This window comes from Branchiostoma belcheri, unplaced genomic scaffold, assembly GCF_001625305.1.
Source record: "Branchiostoma belcheri isolate BF01 breed outbred unplaced genomic scaffold, Haploidv18h27 scaffold35, whole genome shotgun sequence".
Lineage (NCBI taxonomy): Eukaryota > Metazoa > Chordata > Leptocardii > Amphioxiformes > Branchiostomatidae > Branchiostoma > Branchiostoma belcheri.
The window spans coordinates 2,154,736-2,176,276 of NW_017803965.1; the positions used below are offsets into that span (position 1 = coordinate 2,154,736).

At 40.6% G+C, this 21,541-nt stretch overlaps 1 protein-coding gene across 1 annotated transcript in view; it reads right to left on the minus strand.

Annotated features, from left to right (window-relative positions):
* Nucleotides 1-21,541, minus strand: part of LOC109475762 (MAM and LDL-receptor class A domain-containing protein 1-like) — an 87,152-nt gene that overhangs the window by 36,675 nt on the left and 28,936 nt on the right. Inside the window, exons 57-96 of the mRNA XM_019776522.1 lie at nt 21,065-21,182; nt 20,456-20,596; nt 19,479-19,610; nt 18,869-18,996; nt 18,396-18,486; nt 18,017-18,136; nt 17,569-17,831; nt 17,016-17,106; nt 16,309-16,449; nt 15,408-15,530; nt 14,570-14,697; nt 14,096-14,237; nt 13,378-13,530; nt 12,883-13,139; nt 12,625-12,715; nt 12,318-12,458; nt 11,458-11,714; nt 10,910-11,141; nt 10,358-10,611; nt 9,912-9,996; nt 9,535-9,708; nt 9,206-9,331; nt 8,569-8,699; nt 8,287-8,371; nt 7,917-8,042; nt 7,187-7,336; nt 6,590-6,690; nt 5,887-6,051; nt 5,119-5,392; nt 4,855-4,992; nt 4,625-4,719; nt 3,966-4,136; nt 3,674-3,794; nt 3,198-3,332; nt 2,890-3,074; nt 2,272-2,440; nt 1,828-1,965; nt 1,010-1,275; nt 610-700; nt 287-427 (exon numbers count right to left, since the gene is read on the minus strand). Coding sequence (XP_019632081.1) covers nt 287-427; nt 610-700; nt 1,010-1,275; nt 1,828-1,965; nt 2,272-2,440; nt 2,890-3,074; nt 3,198-3,332; nt 3,674-3,794; nt 3,966-4,136; nt 4,625-4,719; nt 4,855-4,992; nt 5,119-5,392; nt 5,887-6,051; nt 6,590-6,690; nt 7,187-7,336; nt 7,917-8,042; nt 8,287-8,371; nt 8,569-8,699; nt 9,206-9,331; nt 9,535-9,708; nt 9,912-9,996; nt 10,358-10,611; nt 10,910-11,141; nt 11,458-11,714; nt 12,318-12,458; nt 12,625-12,715; nt 12,883-13,139; nt 13,378-13,530; nt 14,096-14,237; nt 14,570-14,697; nt 15,408-15,530; nt 16,309-16,449; nt 17,016-17,106; nt 17,569-17,831; nt 18,017-18,136; nt 18,396-18,486; nt 18,869-18,996; nt 19,479-19,610; nt 20,456-20,596; nt 21,065-21,182 — 6,070 coding nt within the window. The remainder of the gene's footprint in view (nt 1-286; nt 428-609; nt 701-1,009; nt 1,276-1,827; nt 1,966-2,271; nt 2,441-2,889; nt 3,075-3,197; nt 3,333-3,673; nt 3,795-3,965; nt 4,137-4,624; nt 4,720-4,854; nt 4,993-5,118; nt 5,393-5,886; nt 6,052-6,589; nt 6,691-7,186; nt 7,337-7,916; nt 8,043-8,286; nt 8,372-8,568; nt 8,700-9,205; nt 9,332-9,534; nt 9,709-9,911; nt 9,997-10,357; nt 10,612-10,909; nt 11,142-11,457; nt 11,715-12,317; nt 12,459-12,624; nt 12,716-12,882; nt 13,140-13,377; nt 13,531-14,095; nt 14,238-14,569; nt 14,698-15,407; nt 15,531-16,308; nt 16,450-17,015; nt 17,107-17,568; nt 17,832-18,016; nt 18,137-18,395; nt 18,487-18,868; nt 18,997-19,478; nt 19,611-20,455; nt 20,597-21,064; nt 21,183-21,541) is intronic.

The window sequence follows — 21,541 nt, forward strand, 5'->3', positions numbered from 1 at the left end:
ACACATTTTGACAGATTAGCCAAAGAGGCTCAATTGTCATCACTCCACCATACAGGGAAGGAAGTCATGTATTTAAAGTGCCTTTCCCAAGGGCACAGCGTGGGGGCATGGTGAGTACAAACAAGGGTCCCAGAGCATTTTTATCAAGTTTCATTTATGTGCATTTTGCAAGTGTGTTTTGGAAAACGGTAAAATTTACACTTTATGACATACATGTATGGTCTTTGGACAGCTTCGATGCTCATGATATGTTTTGTGAGGCCTACATGTTTAAGAAAAGTCTTACCCTGGTCTGTGTTGGTGGTGTGGTCCACTGACGGCCCTGTGAACATGCTGGGCGTGGCACCATTGTCCCGCAGCCAATCAAAGTCGTCGATGTAGAGTTCGTTGGTCCAACCACACGTATCCCTCTCAAAGTCACAGAATCCTGAATACACACAACACAGACGATGTTCTTTTATTTGTAACCCAAAACTTACTCAGTTATGATTCTAGTGTTTGAGCCCAGACATACAGTAAGATGAGAACTTATAGTAAAATTCTTAAAATCTTAAAAGTGTGCTGTATGACACTAAGTTACATAGTCTTGACTATGACTAATGGAGTTACCTGGTCTTTCACATGCCCCAACTATCACCTTGATGTCATCCAGTGCAATATCTCCACGGAACCCATTCCCAACTGTGCCTTCAAACACAACCTGGAGGATGGAGCAACAGTGAAAAAAAGATTAGCAAATTGTATTCATTATGATGATGATAATTATAAAATGTCTGCTAAAGGCCCAACATATCTTGGCAAAACAGATTTGGCCAATCATATTTATTTAGCACAATACCTCATCCTTATTGATGAGAATGTTCTATACAGCACAAAAGCAACTTCTTTTGTAACAACTTGTAGAATCATTGACCTTAAGTTGGAAATTCCATAAGCACCATGCTAAAGTGCAACACTGAACAGAAAGTTTAAAACTTTCTATGTTTGAAACTATCAAAGTCACACTGACCCTAAATCGCCTTCTTGTGTTAGCCAGAGTGGCCCGACCAAACCTCCAGAGGTTCCCCTGGTCTCCAGACTTGGTCCAGATGGGTCCCGGGACAAACGCTCCCTCCTCCTGCTGGTACACATTCAGGGTGCCGACATGGTCCCCAAACATGTGCACCCAGAACTGCAGGCACTGCTCCCCGTTGTTGGCATCGTAGTACTGACTGAGCAGTCGCACTCGATCACCAGGCTGTCTGGGGCTGGACGTCTCCATGTACAGGTAGTAACCTAATATTTCAGACACATTGAAAGAAACAAATCAGTACACAACATTTTGTATTGCATTTTATTTCATGCAATAAACAATGAAGCACTACTGTTTCATGCATAGTTTACTGACCTAAACGTCCTTATTAGACTTATGGAAATAACTTTTTTACCAGATTGAATCCAGAATGTAAGCAATTGTTCGCTTATTTCATTCATGCTTAAAGCAGCTTATACAAAACAACTTGGAAATTTTCCAGGGGAACTGAACCTGTAGATATTATACATAGTACACATTGTATTTACCCTCCTTGTGGCAAGATAGAAACTTACCGCTACCTGTATAAAAGGTAAGGGCTTGCTGACATATTTGCCATACGATTACAAACTTATGGCATTTTTGGGTAGTAATGCAAGTGTCATACAAAAACAGTAACGTTGTAACAGATCTTCGTGAGCGGTTGCTTCTGTCACTGCTTCTTTGAATATTCTATGACACAAAAATCACATAAAATAATTATAGTGTGATAAATGAGATTTATGCTATTAGCTAAAACTGGATCTCTGACATACCGAAGCTTGAGAGGTAGGTGTGGTCGTAGCGTGGTCCAGTCCCTGATGATGCCGTTCCATTCCGGTGTCTCACCCAATCAAATTCATCGTCTCTGGCTTGTTCCCAGTTACACAGGTCAGCCTCAAATGTGCACTCAGCTGAAAAATACACGATTTGATTTGATTTCTTGAAATTGTAACTTACAATACAATACACATGGGCACATGCAGCTGTTGCTGGTGTTGTTGTGCCCCACACATAGAAACAAATACAGGACAAGACAATACTCATTTTAACTTGTGCCTCAAGTTTTGGACTCTCAAGCCACATGAGTTCACACCCTCGTGAATTAAGACACCCAGTCTGACAATTATATTTGACTGCAAAGGACTAGTAAGAAGGAAGATCTTCATTGACGAGAAGATTTTGAAACATCCATGGCAAAAGGCATGATATTGACATACGTGATGGTGGACAAGGGGTGCTGGTCAGTATGACATCATCTAGTGAGATGTCTCCAACATATCCTGGTCCAACTGTGCCCTCGATGAATAACCTGTACCCCACAGGTGCAATGATGCTGACGTGAGCTTGCTTCCACTCGTTTGCCTGTGTACCTTGGAGTTGCCACACCTGCAAAGTTTAGTCATACAATGTACAAGTTAGTTTTGTGATGGCTGTCAGCGAATGACATTGATTTTACTCAAGTCATACATGGATGTCAATCAGACATGACAAAATTATTAAATCTCAAGTATCAGTTTAATATTATATTTTGAAGGAAAAAGGCCTGTAGTGGTTTTGTTGTTGGCATGTACATGGTAGGGATGGACTGGTTGGTTTCCAAGAGAATACCCACGGCAGGTAATGTAGCTTATGCACTCTGGCCATAATGTTTTTATAAACTTTAAGGCACTTACCAAATTTCAAAGCACATACAGAAGACATGAATATTCTCTACAAGTATTCAAATGCAAGGAAGTGCAGATACAGGTGTATTAACACAAGTCACTCTCCCAGACATTACTAATACAGTATACAAAAACATGTATGTGTGATGGCAATAATGAAAGAGTTCTGACCATATTTTTAGTCTGTCCTGCCTGCTGCATGTGTACAGACAGGGAGCCGATGTGAGGCCCAAACATGTGGTACCAGAAGGAGAGGCAGCTGCTGCCAGTGGCAGTGGCAGGGAGACTGCCGGTCTCCAGCCTGGCAATGTCACCATCCTGTCTGGGGCTGGACGCCTCCACGTAGACATAATAACCTAGAACAAACAATGTAGACATCTCTGCATAAGTGGCAAGGGTGGTCTTATGGTTAGGATGTGGACGTTAATAAAAGCTTTTGATTTACATGTGACAATGACTGGTTCAAATGCAGTCCTTACCTGTCCCAGTGGTGTGGTCGTTGTCTGGTCCAGTGTTCTGGCTGGTTGTGGCACCCTGCTGCCGTGTCCAGTCAAAGTCATCGTCTGTGGACTGGCGCCATCCGCACAGGTCGCTCTCAAATGTACAGTTATAGTCTGGAATTAATATTGTGAACTCTCAGCAGGGTATAGTAATACATGTATAGGCAATGTAACTTCCTGGCCAAGAATCGTCATTTTAATATAGTCTGGAATTCTCCAACTTACAGTTAACAGTTGTAATAAGAAACAAAAAAGTTTTAACAATACAAAACAACGCAGATGTTGTGAATGAATAAGCACACTGTCATGTAAATAGAATTTCTATTGCCAAAAGGGATGACTTTTAACTTTGCAGGGAACTTTTGGATTAGATGGAAGCTCTGGTGGATTCCATTCATAGAATTATGTCTTACTTAGATAACAAAATGTAAATCATGACATGACTGCAGTCTGACCTCTCTCAGAGCCAAGGTCACAACTGATGAAGGTGATGTCATCAATGGCCATGTCGTCTGTGTCAGGCAGGAGGAAGCCCCAGCCTCCCCCAGACGAGCTTGGTACACCCTGGAACTGCAGCTGTGGACGGGCAGATGCATTCCTTTTGTAAATTTAGAAGACTATCATGGTACATCCCATATCACCAGAGGTGCACAAGACTGCAGGTTGGATTGTACAAACTCAGGTTGACCTATATGTTTTTCATACAACACTTTCAAATATTCTGCTTAAAGATATTTTCTGGTTTACCCTGTATCCATCAGGCTGTCCAGCAAGGTTGACCGTAGTCTCCTGCCAGGCGTCTCCCATGTCGGCTTCATTTCTCCACAGTTCTGTCAGGGCACTGCCATCCCCTGCAGCATCCAGCATCAGCCTCAGTACACCCACACCTGGACCATACATGTGGTAGTAGAAACGTACCTGCAATAGAGATGTTCATGGATGTTATTTGCTTGAAGTACATGTATCTGTATTTGTATAGCCGAGTACATGGCAGAGTGTCTTGAAACTTAGTCAAAACACTAAAAGTTTGTGCTTGCAATGGATGCATGCATGCCCACTCCAGGGCTAAACATGTGAAATGCACAAAGTATCAAACAACCAAAAAACAAACAGTAGAAACGCACCTGCAGCAGAGCTGTTCATGGAGAATATATGCACATGACAGTGTGTTCCAGACACTTAGGCCAAACAATAAAAAATGATGTCTTCTGAACTTTGAATATGTATTATTATTACCAAATCTATAACAATATGCACTGTTTGCACAGAGAAAAATCTACAACACGCCTTTCTGCTCAAAAGATTATGTTGTAAGTCTAGACTGAATCTTAATCTATACAAAATAAGATTATGATAATCATATAATATACTTTTGGTAACAGTGGTCAGAACCTGCATCCACTCACCTGACAAACATTAGATGTTTGTGACAATGGGACACTCTGTAGGGCGGCTGGGGTTAGGAACAATCCATTGCCTCCTTCCACGTACATGTAGTGACCTACACAAGAGACATAAACAGTAAGATGTGTATTTTAACAGAACAACTGAATTAGTCATTTTCTAAAGGAGACATCTTGACAAGAATTCAGAAATAAGCTGGGACTGGGAGCTATTTCCAAGAAGTCATTCATACCCTGTCCAGTTAGTGTAGTATGGTCCACAGACGGTCCAGTGTTGGCTGTAGAAGTTGGCCCTTGGTTTCTTGTCCAGTCGAATTGGCCAGAGCTGACATCTGTCCATCCGCACTGGTCACGTTCAAAGTTACAGGCACCTAAAACAGCAGAGTTGAGTGTAACTTCTAAGCATTTAGAATTGGTAAAATACAATAGACCCCTTTCCAAATATTGGTGCATCATTTAAAAAATCTACTGCCAGACTGTATATCGTTCAATCTTACCACACATGGCTTCATCTGATGGCACAGCAGAAGGAGAGCTGGTGAAACAGTCCATGATGTAGTCACAGACTTTGCTGGCGTCGATGCAGGAGTTATCCTCCAGACACTTGAACTGTCCTGGTTGGCAGGGGGACTGGGTGGTGATGGGAGGGGCGAGGGTGGTGGGCATGGGGGGCAGGGGGCCGTTGCCTGGCACACATCCAGAGGTGAAGGACATGTCATCGATGGCAATGTCACCCTGAGCCCCGTTACCTACAGTTCCGTCAATCATCAGCTGCAAAGAGGGAAAAAATTGTCATCTGATTTATATTTTAAGGACACATAGGACAACCATAGCAAAATAAACTTGAAAAAGCGTAGTCTTAATGGCATTCTTAATTCAAGGTGGCAATATTCTGGATAAGAGGAAATCTGCCTGACGTTGAGATTTACTGCCATTTTTCAGCACAATTTTGTTATCAATATCATTTCATACTTGAAGTCTGAAATAGCCCAAACGCAAGCCATGTGAGGAGTCTCTTTTATTTTTGGTACCACCATTAAATAGCTAGGAACAGCCTACAATATGAAACAAGAAACTGCCTTTCATCAGGGACATCACATTTCTATCCTCACAAGTATTGGTATGCTTCAACTTACTACATCCAAACAATTACCAGAAAATTGAAATTGACTTTGAAAATCCAGTTTTACTGCCCTGAAGTCTTTGTGTGTTTTTCCTTTTATAAAAACTGATGAGCTACATGTATAGTGGTACGTGTCTCTTACCCTGAATAGTCCACTGCTTTGAATGGTGATCTCTGCTCTCTCCCAGTAGTTTCCAACCTGTGAGGTTCTCGCCCACAGCTGGGTTAGCGGTCCACCATATGTCGTGCGGATTTTGACGGCAAGGCTGCCGATGTTATTTCCATACATGTGGTAGTAGAACCTCAGCTGAAAAATTGGTCAGTGGTATACACTGAATTTTCTGATATCGGATGTTAACATTATTTTCCATATCTTTTGATTCTGTCAATTTTGCCCTCTACACTCTGTGTACAATGATTAGCACATTGTCAAAATCTACTTGAACTATTTGTTATAGTGTTCTACAGACTACACAATCAGCACCAAAGAACTAGAATTTTTGGTTATAATGTTCTACAGACTACACATTCAGCACCAAGGAGAAAACTATTCATTATGATAGTGGTCTACAGATCAACACCAAAAAAGAGAACTATATGTTATAGTGTTCCACAGAATTCACATTCTGCACCAAGGAGAGAACTATTCGTTACAGTGTTTTACAGAATACACATTCAGCACCAAGGAGAGAACTATAGTGTTCTACAGACTACACCTTTTGTACCAAATGTGTACGAATAGTTATCAGAAGAGAGGTATTCCTGTTAGTGCTTCTCTAGACAATGTTCTATATAATAATGCTTAAGCAACACAAGAGAGAGTCATGATGAAAATTCCAACTAACCATGCAAGGATTACTGTCAGTTGTGCCAGCAAATATACGGCTTGCAACTCTTGCAAAGTCTCCAGGCCGCCTGTTGGAGGCCTCAATGTACAGATAGCGACCTGTGAGCAAAATGGGGTTAGAGGTTAAAGATAGCCAATTTTAAAGGTCAAAGTTACATGTATATTTAAACAGACTTAATGTTGTAAAGCTGACTTAAAGTCTACATCTTTTGTCACTGACATACATGTCACTGTCTGAATTGTCATATGAGAATCCTGGAAAAAGGGCCCACAATGCAGTAGAAATATGCCTTGTGGTAGCTTGCATCCACTAGTTCTCTAGACTCTTAGATCTGTATCTCTGTCTAATGTCGAGGTGCTTTGTGTAAGAAGACCAGTTGTTTACTAAGAAGAGCAGATTCTATAGGTCCCTGGGTGGTGGCCTAGACAACTTTAATTGTGTTTTTTATTATTACAACTCTTTGATTGTACTTAAAGTTAATTTAAACCTTTCCTTTTATCATATTACATATGTTTTGTGCAGGGAGCTTTGAAAACTGTCAACATGGCAATATGCTGACCCTGGATAAAGGAACAAAAATGAAATTAAATGTACCAGCATCAGTGTTGGATGTGTGATCCCTGCAGGGTCCAGTGTTGCCTGTAGGTGTGCAGCCAGCACGTCTGGTCCAGCTGAAGTTATCCCCACCAAACTGGGTCCAGCTGCAGATGCCGTTCTGGAAGTCACATCGGTCAGGGATGTTGGCTGGAACAAATGGACAGATTGTTTTTTAATTACTTACTGTTAGCAACAAGCACTGGAAGAGCAAACTTTAAGAATAATGATAGACAAAAGATATACTGAGTCTGAATAACAGCTGTTGTTAAATACCTTTATCAACTCCTTTATCAACTCCTTAATCATTCATTATTTGAGTTTTACACTCAAAGCATTCAACACCAAGGAGAGAACCATTCTTTGTAGAGTCATAAACACAGAACATTCAGCACCAAGGAGAGAACCATTTCTCATAGAGTTTTACAGGCAAAACATTCAGCACCAAGGAGGAAACTATTCTTTGTAAAGTTTTACAAACAAAACATTCAGCACCAAGGAGAGGACCATTCCTTATAGAGTTTTACAGGCAAAACATTCAGCACCAAGAAGAGGACTATTTGTTATACTGTTGTACGGACTACATTCAGTACTAGTGTGAGAACTATTCCTTATAGTTTTCTACAGACTACACATGTACAAATAGGCATCAAAGTAGAAACACAATGTAGATTACCATTTTGCAAACAGTGACAAAAAATCAGTTTTAAAAAATCCATAAATCACATACCACACTGGTTGGGTGCCTCGTCTGTCCCATCCCCACAGTCGTCAGTGTAGTCACAGACTCTGTCCAGCCCCACACACGAGCCTCGGGCGCACCTCAGCTGGTCAGCAGTACAGGAATCCTCGGTTGCTATGGCAACAACACACAATTCATTTTAGATCAGGAATGAGAGGGTAAGTTTACCTGAAGAAGGCTAAAATAGAGACGTTATTCAGGACCTGGATACAATCATTTAAATCTCTTAACAAAAGTTTGAAATGAGACATTGAACTTTGTCCATTTTCCCAATCAACTTTTTGATACTAGACATTTATTCTTGACTTTGAATATGTAATAACTGCACTGACAGAAAAACAGGCTCCCTGTTACTTACGTGGCAGTTCACAGTTGATAAAGTTGATGTCGTCCAGAGCAATGTCACCGCGAACGCTAAAGCTACGAGTAGCCTCAAACAAGATCTGAAACAAACGACAAAAAACTCACCATTCATTTCCATTTCAAATGCAATAACTCTCAATTTACAATTATCTAAAAAAAATTATGCATATTATATATGACCAAAATTATCAAAGACACTATCAATCATGTTTCTACTACAATGTACTGAAGAATCCTCTTGCAGTAGAAAGATATTTCCAAATCTTATATCAAGTACCTGGAATGGAGCTCGCAGTTGTCCCAGGCCAATAATCATGCTGTTCCATCTGTTGCCCTGTCCCCCCATTCTGCGGAACAACTGTGTGTCCTGGTTTCCTTGTCTCAAGATCACCTGCATGGTACCAATACCTACAGGAGGAAGATTATATCATGTTTGTCTTTATCATGCCTGAACCTGTAGAGAAAGCAATATACATGGAACAACACATACAGCAATAAAGACAACTGCGAAGAGTCAGAAGAAGTATGTCTTCAGACAGAAATGACAAAATTTAATGAAGAGTCTCTATATCAAACCTGGTCCACAATAACGTTCAATATGGATATTCCGGCCAGTGTGATAACTAGCAATATCACACTGGTTCCATTTGGTTATCAACGGGGCTTTAAAATGTCCCATAGAATAATTCTGATACAGTTCAGGTGCGTTTTGAATACTGGATTTTATCGTTGGAATTAATGTTGTAACAAATTTTGTTTATAGGAACATCAAATTTTGGCACATTTTGCACTGTACTGCAAGTTTTTTTGGGTGTCTATGACATAAATATCTGCCATTGGGAAATCCAACCCACAGTCTTACTGGTACCTTGGGTGATACAGAATACCCTGTGTTGTATTCTATATGTACTCACCATTTCCATACATGTGATACCAGAAGGACAGCTGACAGGTAGGGCTGGCCTGATCAAACACAGGACTTGTCAACACTGCAATGTCGTTACGGTTTCCATCATCTGCCTCCACAGCCAGGTAGTAACCTAACAAAAAAGGGATCCAGTTCTCATAAAAATGATCTTGACTTGACATACTGTATTAGCAAATGACGATAAATAAATGGATAATGCATTTGGATTCTTTGATCTTTGAAGTGTTTTGTATGAGCCTTGTTTTGAGGTGAAAATTGAAGTAGACAAAAAAATCCATAGCAAAAATTCATAGCAAAAAGAAGGTTCTTACGTACCTGCATTAGTGCCTGTTGTGTGGTCAGCAGTTGGCCCAGTGTTGGATGTTCCGGTGCCGTTGTTGTCTCGTTTCCACTGGAAGGACCCATCACTGCTGTCCATCCAGAGGCACATGTCCTGCTCAAAGTCACAGTTACCAAAGGAGGCAGTCTGTGGAGGCTGTGTGGGCACGGCTGTAAGGTTCAAAACATAGCGTATGATGATTTGAGTTTTTACTGGAATTGTCACCATACAATCCACAGGCTGTTGCTGGTGTCATAACCCACACATAAAACATTAAGGAACAAGACATTACACAGTGAAATGGACTCTGAACACACTGACAATGATGGTAAAAGGAATGAAGGAAAGAGCGAATAAATGCAAGAATGCTTACGCTGGCAGATTCCTGGTACAATCCTGATGTCATCCACTGCAATGTCACTTAAAGGACCAGAACCAATGATGCCCTCTATCAAGACCTGGTGACAGAAACACTTATGTTGCAATCTACACTTTAACCACCTTACAATCAACTCTAGCCCCTACATATTTTTTCTTGCAAAACTGGTGAACACATTTTTCATTTTCTCATCAACATTCACAATCATCCTTACTTTAGTCTTGAAGAGCTTTCTTTCTGGCATGAAAGTTTATCTGAGTTGGTAAATTACACAGTGAAAATTAAACTGTTTTCAAACTCAAAAGACCCTTCCTTCAACCTGGATGGGGACTGACTTCTGACCAACTTTGACCCAATGCTGGGGTAACACATGCTGAAAAATCATGTCTACAACACTTGGATTTTTTGGCTTTAAAAAAAATTCAAGCATCTTAACAAACCTGATATGCACTGTTAGCAGACACGGTGACTTGGGATTCCTTCCAGCCAGCTCCCTGGTCTCCAACCACAGAGGAGACGAGCTGTGGATCTCCCCCAGTAGTCTTGGTGTAGACGTTCAGTGTCCCCATGTCAGCACCACGCATGTTGTACCAGAAGTACAGGCACTGGGCAGTGCTGGTGGTGAACCTCTGGGATACAAGCCAAGCCTTGGAACCTGGCTGTACACCATTGCCTTCTGTGTACATGTAGTATCCTGGAGGAGGAAAAAAATGCTTTCTTAGACAAGTTTGGCTATCATCTGTTGGATACTACCATAATCAAAATGACTTACAAAATGATAACAAACATGTATTTAGAGGCATAACAGAGTAACTGAAATACAGAGAACTTTATTGACACTACAGCCGCTACTTTCGTAAGGTCTTTAACTTACAGACAGATACGTGGGTACAACAAAATTTACCTACGTACAAGACAATAGATGAATCAACTTATACTTTTATGACTGTACTTGTTCTGAGGTCTAAAAATTCTTTGAAATACATGTTCACCTGAGCTGGTGCCTAAAGTGTGGTCAGTCGTAGGTCCAGAAGCCCAACTTATCGTACTGCCAGAGTTTCTCAACCAATCAAAGTCATCTGCATACTGCTCGTTACTCCAAGTGCACTGATCAATCTCAAAGTCACACCAGCCTGGAGGGGAGCAGGCTCCGTCTGTGATTGACACATCGTCAATGGCAATGTCTCCCTGATGACCACTACCGCTGATGAACTCAAACACCATCTGTGGATGTGTGAAGAGTTAAGACTGGCTTGAGTGGTTATAATATATAACCTAAGTTCAAACTTAGGTTTGTTGATGAAGGTTAGACATCCAGGTAATGAGATACACAAGGAAATTGCTACTCAAGCAACAGGATAGATTTTGATAATTGTCTTCCTTAGTACTGACAGATTATGGTTTGTCCTTGGCACTGAAAGACACATATTGTCTTTGTACGAAAACTCTGATTGTGCACTTAGGGCTGAGACTCGAAATATCGTCTTCCTTGGCACAGAAACCTTATGGAACTAAAAAGTTACACATTAGATAGCTGTACCTGGTAAGGTGTGGCTGACGACACTGTTAATTCAGCGACTTGCCACTCGTCACCCTGGTCTCCCATCTGGGTCCAAACTGCGGGTCCCACAGTACCAAAAGCCCTGGTGCGAATGCTGAGGGAGCCGACATCCGTGCCGTTCATGTGGTAGTAGAAGCGGAGACACTGTCCTGAGGTGCTGGGGTAGGTGGGACTCAGCAGACGGATGTAATCTCCAGGACGGGAGTGGCGGGACGCATCACAATACATGTACTGACCTGCAAGAAAGAAACACCTGCTGTATGAATTGAAGACAAATACGGGATATCAGATATTCTCTCTGAGTTTGACTCCTCCGACTGAAGTTGACCATTATTGTTACTTGTTAATTGTTTAACAGTAAAAAAGTTTAGATTTTGTGCAGTTGAGACTTTGAATAGTGCCTGTCCTTGGTGCTGAAAACCTGGTTATGGTACCTTTGGTACTTAAACTAAGTGACTAACTAAAGGTGCTAATCAACTTTGTTTTATTTTGCTGCATGTGTTTTTGGAATGCTATGTATCAATCAATCAATCAATCAATCAATCAATCAATCAATTTTCCACAGGCTTCATGTATGTGCTGAAGCATGGTGGCTGTAGACAGTTCTCTCCAGGACGCTCTGTTCTCAGTATAGGACCTCCTGTTGGTCCTGGTGACCCTGAGCCTACTCAGTGTTGTAACTTGTAAGTATGTGTAAGGATATATTTATATAGGCTCTGTATCACTTCATGTGTATGGAACTGATAGGGCTTCAATCATGTATATACCAGCATTCTGTGTGACCCTGACCTCTTCCCGTATGACTTCATGACATTAATGCAGTAGAAAACATGGATTACCAAATGGAGTTCCATAAGTGTGATCTGAGCTTGGCCCAGTGTTGGCTGTCCCGGTGCTGCCACTAGACTGGATCCAGTCACCATAGTCTGCTACATCTTGGGTGTAACCACACAAGTCTGTCGACTCAAAGTCACAAGTTTCTGCAGATTGAAATGAAAAACTTTGTAAGTAAAATAAAGTAGTGTGTTTGCAATTTCTTCTCCAGCCTGGCTGATGAGAGAAATACACACAATATTCATAATCATGATGAATGTATTTCTGTCATACTGTATTTGTCATATATTTAGGATATTTGGCAACACTGACTTGATGGAAGGCATGGCCCATCACTGATGCCGACATCATCCACAGCAATGTCTCCCTGCCAGCCTGGACCCTTACTACCCTCCAGGGCAACCTTACAAAGGAAAGCAAGAGTCAGTATTGATGTAGTTACATAACTCGACATGATAAAGATTTCACAGATATTGATTAATTCTTCAAAGGAAAAAGGGGCAAAATGGTAGTCCCAATGTCTTTGAAATTGAAAAAAAAACTGAGAAATGGAGAAATCTTTCCCTTTACCTGATAGTCTCCTGTAGCTGTCAGATGTACTTGTGCATATTTCCACTCATTGCCTTGGTTCCCATACTTCTGCCATATCGGGCCCTGAAGACTACCACCAGAGGAGGTGTAAACCTTCAAGAAGTCCACATGGTAGCCAAACATGTGGTACCAGAAGTGGAGGCACCTGCCGTTGGAAGATGCGGGAAGCCCGGGGCTCAGGATTCGAGCCTTGGCAAAATTTGCAACACCAGTGGAGTCAACAAAGGCGTAATAACCTGTACAATCAACAACACATTGCCAAGGTTAATTGAAACAACATACAATACGGAAATTGAGGTAAGACTATCTAAATTCTGTCAATTCATTGCGTCCTCAAATAGAGCAACAAATTGTTTCTTAACATGCAGTCACTTTTAGGGATTCAGTGAAATCTTGCACTTATCCTTATTTAACTAGATGCTAACTTAGTTGTCTTTTCAAAAATAATCGGTGGTGTTGACTGTCATCACTCACCCTCAGCACTGCCAGTGGTGTGGTCTCCACTCGGACCTGTGCCGTACGTGTCAGTTGTGCTGTTCTGTACGATCCAATCAAAATCGTCGCTGGTGTCCTGGACCCATCCACATGTTGTTGCAAGGTCAAAGTTACAGTCCGCATTCCCAGTAGCTAGAGGCAGGGCGAAACACACGTTAATCAATCTAATATAATTGTTTGGCAATGCTCAATTTAAAAGTGCTTTTTCTGGGTCAAAGTGTCATACTAAGTTGTCTTTATTGTCTTTATTTGGAATACCCTTTAGCTTGATGACTAGTCTTCCAGGGTTCAGATTACACAAAATAAAAACATACATATAACAGAATACATGGTAAAGAAACACACATGAAAGCAAGAAATGAAATTTACAGTAGTTACTAACAACAAAAAACATAATATGGAAACTAGTTACAGAGTTAACATTGTTTGAACTGATGGTTTGATGGTTTTGAAGGTAGATGGACTAGAAAGTGTTTTGACATGTGGTAGTGAGCTGTTCCAAAGGTTGACTGCCCGGTACAGAAATGTTTGTTTTGGGTGTCTTGGTAGTCTACATATGGGTCGTCACATTGCATCAAATGTTGTTCATCAGATATTGTATGAGTTGCTTGTGAGGCCACAAAGTTGAGGCCTTCAGCTTTTATGAAACATGAGATAAACAATTTTACCCAACAATTGCTATGCTTCAGACACTTACGGAATGTTGCAGGTAGTATTGTTGGTGCAGGAGTGGTGGCTATTTGCCCATTGCACTGTCCATCGATGTAATCCGTGTCATCAATAGCAATGTCAGCCGAAACAAAGAACAGGAATGATCCCAGTTCAGCCTCAATGAGCAGCTGCAGAATAGATAAAACAGAAAGAAAATATTTGAATTCAGGTTTATCAACTAATGTCGGAAACCACCATATTTCGAAGATACCTTTTTCTGAATGCCACAGGATAATTGTTATGATATAACAAGTCATCAATGTAACAAAATGATATTATATATAATAACAATTCAAAGTCGTTACTGTGGCTTACACTGTATCTCAGATGGACTTCATGATTCTTCTGAATTCTTCTGCATATTCAACACTATGATTTTGTATTCCTAGACACAACTCGAGTAGGAACCATACAATAAAGGATTGTCTCTATGCTTTTCAATATTGTACCAGAGTGTTACCTGAAATTCTGTGTTGCTTATGATGTCAACTTGTACATAGTTCCAGACATTTCCCTGGTCTCCTGATCTGTCCCATAGCTTGATCAGTTGGTTGTCACTACGCTTGTAAACTGAGATGGTACCAGATCCTGAACAACAAACAAACAAATAAATAAACATCAGTAATCTAATAATACAGAACAACACAGTGCCTTCAGTAACTGTTTCTTGTGAAAATGTGCATGCACAGGCCTAGGCATCCTACATGTATTATGGCCCAAAATGGTACGATGGTCAACACACCAGGCTGGTTAAAAATTTAAACAATGAATTTTGAAAACTTATCAAATGTCTATAGATGTAAAATACAAATGTGAAACTCAATTTCATAGACCTCCTTGTACAGGTTTTTTGGTGGTTTGTTAGTTTTTCTTGTGTGTTACATGAATGCAACAAAGCAACAAGAAATCAGGGGGAAATTGTGTAACTGCAGACTGACAGAGGGGTCAAGTTGGAGGTGAAAATGTTCTACCCACTGACTGGCAGTATATGACCTACTTTGGCCAATAGTGACTATTGCAAAATCCTAATCCTACAGCTGTGGATATGGCTAAACAGTCCTATATGAGAATGACATTAATGACTGAGAGTACAGTAAAATATGAATGGAATTTGTGAAAACACTTTTGATTACAAATCTTCCATTATTGTGAATTATATCACAGTTTATTTATTGTGCAGTTGAAACTTTGGATAGTACCTGTCCTTGGTGCTGAAACTCTGGTTATGGTACCTTTGGTACTAAAACTAAAAATATTGTCTATCTAAGTGACTGATACTGATGGTAGAGAGAGAGTACCTAGGCCTGTCATGTGGAACCAGAAGGTCAGGCAGGATCCTCCTACTGTTGGCTGGAAGTGCTCGCTGACGAGCCATGCCCGGGTTCCACTGGCACTGCTGGCATCCACAAACATGTAGTGACCTGCAATAACATTTGGAAAGAAATCAATGCTTTATATCCAAAAGGACCTCCTAAAGAGAATTTCCAGTTGTTTTAGGTACCCGGTTACCATGATATTTCTGTTTTTTTTTCTTCAAGAACCATGGGACACAATAAGCATAACAGGTAGTGCACCATGGATATCACCAAATTTGTTACGAACATCAGCAGTATGTGCTATTCTTTCTTCTTTCTGTTATTCCAAACTATTCCTCCCAAATTTGAAGGGTCAGTCCATTCATAGCCCACAAATCTATTCTGATATAGATGCCCTGCCACCATTCTTTATAAGGCCATGTTGATTTGATTATATGGATGACATCCTCCGGGAGCCCAGAAATTGATGCGCGCGTGCGAATAAAAAAAAAGTTTTGCAAAAAAAAAAGTTGTTTTCATTTTGAAATGTACGCGGTCATGAGGGTTTAACAAATGGGACAGAATATGGTTTGGCAAATAATCTAGTCTTCAAGTTCATTTCTTTACAATTTCGTCTTTTTTCGTTTGATTTTGGCATTCTACAACATTGGTAGAGTTTTTATTTATTATTTTTTGTAACTTACGGTATATTTTTGCTCATTTTGCAACTGTTTTGTACGATTTACAGTATGGTTGAAAACTTTTTTTTTTGGAAACGGCCGAAAATCCATGCACGCGCGGATGTCATCCATTTAATCAAATCAACATGGCCTAATATGTGGCAAACAACAAAGTGATAAAATTTTACAACAATTGATAAGAGGCAGCCATGTTGATGACCTACCAAGGTCAGAGTTGGTGGTGTGGTCCACGTCAGGGCCTGAGAAGGCGCTGGGTGTGGCACCAGAGTTCCACAGCCAGTCAAGCTCATCTCCCGATGCAGTGTTCTGCCACCCACACGTGTCTTCTTCAAATGTACAGTAGCCTAGTAGACCAAAGATTCAAACATCCATTCATCAATAATCTATGTCATAGCTTTAGCCAACACCACAAAGGAGATTATCATAATGTTATATTGATTTTATAGACTGGCTACAGTATGCTCAAGGATAAAAAAGACTAGCTTATATTTCTAGCATTGATTTTTTACCCTTACACTAAAGTGTGGCTCTATTGATTTGGTCGCATCAAGAGAAAATAAGTCCTGACACAATTTAACAGGTTAACAATGGTTTATAGATTAGTATTGCTGATTTTCTGCTTCTGATAATAATGTATAGATTATGAGTACATGTATATCCCGTAATAATCATGGTCCCTTGAATACTACCAAAATTGAAAGAACTACCAAATTATCTTTAGGGCAAAAAATGAAGATATAACAAACCACACAAACAGAAAAATCTCACCCTGTCTTGGACAGGCACCGCTCCTAATAGTGACATCATCAATTGCAATGCTTCCTGGGACACTATCACCATAGATAGCTTCCATCACAACCTGGGCAGTAACAATTTGAAAAACAACAACATGTGACCAGATAAATCTCACCTTGTGTTGGACAGGCACCACTCTTGATTGTGACATCATCAATCGCAATGGATCCTTGGATACCATAGCCATAGCTAACTTCGATCACCACCTGGGCGGCAACAATTTGCTAATTAGTAACTTAATGTTAACTACAATTTGCTGGGCTTATTATGTAAGGTAACATTTAGATCAATTCACTTGGGTTTGAGTTGGTACAGTTGTAAGGTAAGGTTTAGGTTAAGGTAAATTTTCCTCTGTTAGTTAGGAATGGTTTGAATCAGTTTGGGTAATGAAACGGTTACCTTGAAACACATTTTAATTATACAACAAGTCAGCAGAACACACTGGGCCAGTGCAAAACCTGTAACGTGATGTGCATACCGCCTCTGTTTAAGATCGTGTTTGCGTAAGTATGAATGATATCCTGTCTATAGTTTTAAAATGTTGTGATGGGAAAGACATCATCTGCACCGGGAAAAATTCTGATGCAACATTGGCCAAATATTACAGAAATGGTGATAGTTCTGGGTTTTGTGCAGTGTGTTCTGATGACGTGCTCAATTCTACTGACCTGGACAGACTGGCCTGGGTTGTTGAGTGTGACGCGGGCGATTCTCCACACATCGCCCTGGGTCTGAGACATGGACCAGATGGCAGTGCCCAGGATGGGCCCCTGCTGCAGGTAAACATTCAGCTGACCCAGACGACCGTCCGCCATGTTATACCAGAACTGCAGACAGTCAGCAGGTCCGGATATACGGAAGCTTTGAGAAAACAGCATGGCCTTGTCCCCGGTGTTTTGGTTGGGTGAAGCGTCTGGGTAGGCGTAGTTGCCTGTAAACAACAGCAATCCTCAGCATCTTGTCATGACATGTTATTGTGTCTTTCCATCTTTCACCAGCATCATAGACATGTACTGTACATATGTGGAAAAAGTTCTGGTATGATCAACACTAAGATTTCATTGGATACTAAATGCATAGTTACACACACTTGCAGACAGACAGACACAAACACACCTGCAGCTGTTCCTGTAGTGTGATCAGTACTGGGGCCTGACGGCAGTATGCCTCTGGCCCAGTTGAAGTCATCTGTGATGGACTGTTGCCAGCACATATTCACCTCAAAGTCACATTGAGCTGAAAAACACAAATCGTGAAGATGGATATCATAATTTTTTTAAAATATGGCTGTTTCATTTAAATAGATGTAGACTTGATACAATGCTGGAGAAAAGATTATGATTATGACTATTTTATAGCCTCTGTACGTTATTTGTTTTGATTATGTAACAAACTGCACTCATCCAGGGAGAAGTTTCCCCCTGCCTGTACATTTGTGGTTGTTTTTATCAGTTAACAGTTTATAAAAAGACAAAGCTACATGGACACTCCTTACTTTCCACTGGACAGGGTCCATCAGTCACTGTGATGTCATCGAGAGCAATATCACCTGACCAGCTGTCGCCTCGGACTGCTTCAAAAATCAACTGCAAAAGAGTGATTACAGTCAATGTACATCACTGGGGAGTAGGAAATAAAATGAGACATAAACATTAATTATAAATGACTCCACATTATGATAAAGACATCATGCATTCATTCATAATATACTTTCCATCATACATTCTTGTTATATGCATATCAAAGGAGGCAATAGGTCAGTTTACAAGATCATTACAAATTTAAAAATAAATGAGCAGAGAAGTGTGCAGATAATTCATTCTTAAATTGATTGCTGTATGCATATTAAAGGCCAGGTAATAGGCCAGTTTATTATGATGTATTTACAAATTTGAAAATATACCAGCATAGGGATAGCCAGGGTCTTAATGTAATGCATACAATTGGTGATTTAATTCGCCCACTGACCTGCCATTCTGCAGAAGAACTGACAATCGGCACATGTCCCTTTCTCCACATGTTGCCTTGAGAGCCAGAGCGCATCCACAACAGCTCTGGGGTCAGAGTTTTCCGCTCAATGTAAACATTAAGGGTGCCTGTGGTATGTACAGGAAAGAGAAAATGTGTGAAAATAAGATTTTTGTGATCCTTTACTACCCATTCTCCTCCTTTGCTCATTGAATTCATTGAAAGACTGAAAAAAGCAATTAATACCTGATGTGTTCCCAGCATTTTATGGTCACTGTTTTTACAGTGACTATGGTACCATTACCATTACCATTTATCTTTTGTCTCCCACCCTGCACTTGCTGCCACTGTGAAGATTAACTTCTATGAACATGACCGTTTTCCTAAGACCTTGAAATTTTTATTTGCTACCATGAAGACAAACTGAATTACAATATGATAATATCGGAGCTATTTTTTGTCTACTCTTAAGTCAATCATTATATGATATGTCCATTGATTTTATCTCCATCTCCATACCCTTGCATTTTAGCCCCACCAATAAGCTCCGCATAATTCAGCCCCTGGCTGCAACGAGAGATCCAATAACTGTCAAAAAACAAGAACTCACCGACAGCAAGTCCAAACATGTGGTACCAGAACTGAGCACACTTCTCAGTGGCCTGAGGCTGGTGCCAGGTGACCAGCTTGGCTCTGTCTCCCTGGACACGAGGTGGGGATGCATCGATGTACATGTAATAGCCTGCACCGGCAAAGGGAGCAAAGGTAAGTCTTCCTGGAATGTTAGCCTTGAATTTGACGACAGGAGATTTACATGTACATGTACATTCAAGCCATTAACCCCTTTTCTCTGCATCTCATCACCATCATCATAGTTAACCCTCATGTAACTAATCCCATCAGGGGCAAAGTAAGGGGAGTTAGGGCAGACAGGCCTCCAGCCTGGCACAAAATAATTCAATGGTGAACCAGGCAGGGCATTCTGTTGGGAGAATAGGAAGGGGGGAAATTGAGTATTTGTGCACAGTATCTATATCATTCTGTTCTGGCATTTGTAGTTTGGCATTTGAGGTGCTGGCACCACCGGTTATGTTGTGGGTAACGTGTTTGTGTGTGTATGTGCATATGGACATGATAACTTGCCTAGAGTATCTTCAAGTTGATATTGTTATTTGTCAGTAGGTCTTGATGAGACCTCAAAATGATTGGATTTTGGGGCCCTTGCATGATGGCTAATGTTATGATAATTTAGAACACTTTTCACCGTGCAAAAGATGACAACCCTCTGACTTCTTTCTTCATAGTTCTAACCTGTCAAGGTTAAGATGGTTAGGCTACATCACTATGCTAGGAGACCATCACATACATGATTGTGCATATTAGTCTACAAACCCAAGACCCCCAGAAAGATCCCACAAGCACTGGAAATATGGAATTGTAAAAGACACATGTCGATTAGTTTGCAGTATAAGATAAATGACTCTATGGCTAGTGACCTTGCTACTTGGAGCTCAATTTACCTTATGAAGAGGAGCAAGTGGCCAGCTTCTGGCCTGATCACTTATAAGCAGGCTTAAATATCCTCACCTGTTCCTGTAGTGTGGTCAAACCCAGGGCCTGTACCCTGTTCAAAGGCGTCCGGTCCATTGTTGGATCTGATCCAGTCAAACTCATCATCCTGACTCTGGTAATATCCACAGGTGCCTGCCTCAAAGTTACAGGTCAGATCTGTGGGAAACAGGACAGAAACAGTTCAGATTTTCAGCTGCTGCTGTACCTAACCCTCTCATTGCTGCCTAACCCTGTAAGAGGGCCATAACCAATAGAGTTTCAGTAGCCAAATAATGGCTATTCCTACTAAATGTTAAATTTATCATACACACAAAAAATCTGAAAAAAATTATAAGAATGAGGATTGATACAAATTCTGCAATATCTAATCTTGACCATTTTTAAGAATTTGTAAACGTAGTTTTGATGCACACCTTGTGCAGTTTTTTCAAGATTTATTTCAAGAGAAGTTTGAGGAAGTCCCATGACCAATAAGGTCACACCTTGATAATGATAAGGTTTTGGGGAAGTCTGTTGCAATTTTCAAAAAGATTTGACTGAATGCATTTGAAGCCATGTGTAGCTTAGTCCATCATAAGGCGTCATATTATCTATATGTAAGGCAGTCAAAATTAAACATCTTACCTTGTGCATGTACTGGTGGACAGGTTGGGCAGCAGTTTATGTAGGTGATATCATCAATGGCCAGGTCACTTCCACCAAGTAGGAAACTTAAGGCTGTCGGGCTTCCCTCCATCACAAGCTGAAACAGCAAAACACGGTCAAGTCAGAATGCATTGTAAATAAAATGATATCATGATAACTTGGTCTCAACCATTTTGACATGTTTAAGGACTGCAAGTTAACGAACAAGAATTGTACAAAGATGGGTAAGTAAGTTATGAAGAAACCTACAGTAGGTGTCATTGGATGACAGAACAAATGTCCAGACGACTATGCATGATGTGAAAATTGATTAATAAACTGGTGGTACCAATCACAAATGTATCTAAAACCAGCTCAGAAAAGGACAAGAAATAGCCATACCCTCAAGTACCTAAGGATTGAAGTGAGCCATAATTTGAGCCAAATACAATAGGAGAAGCTACATGTGTATACACT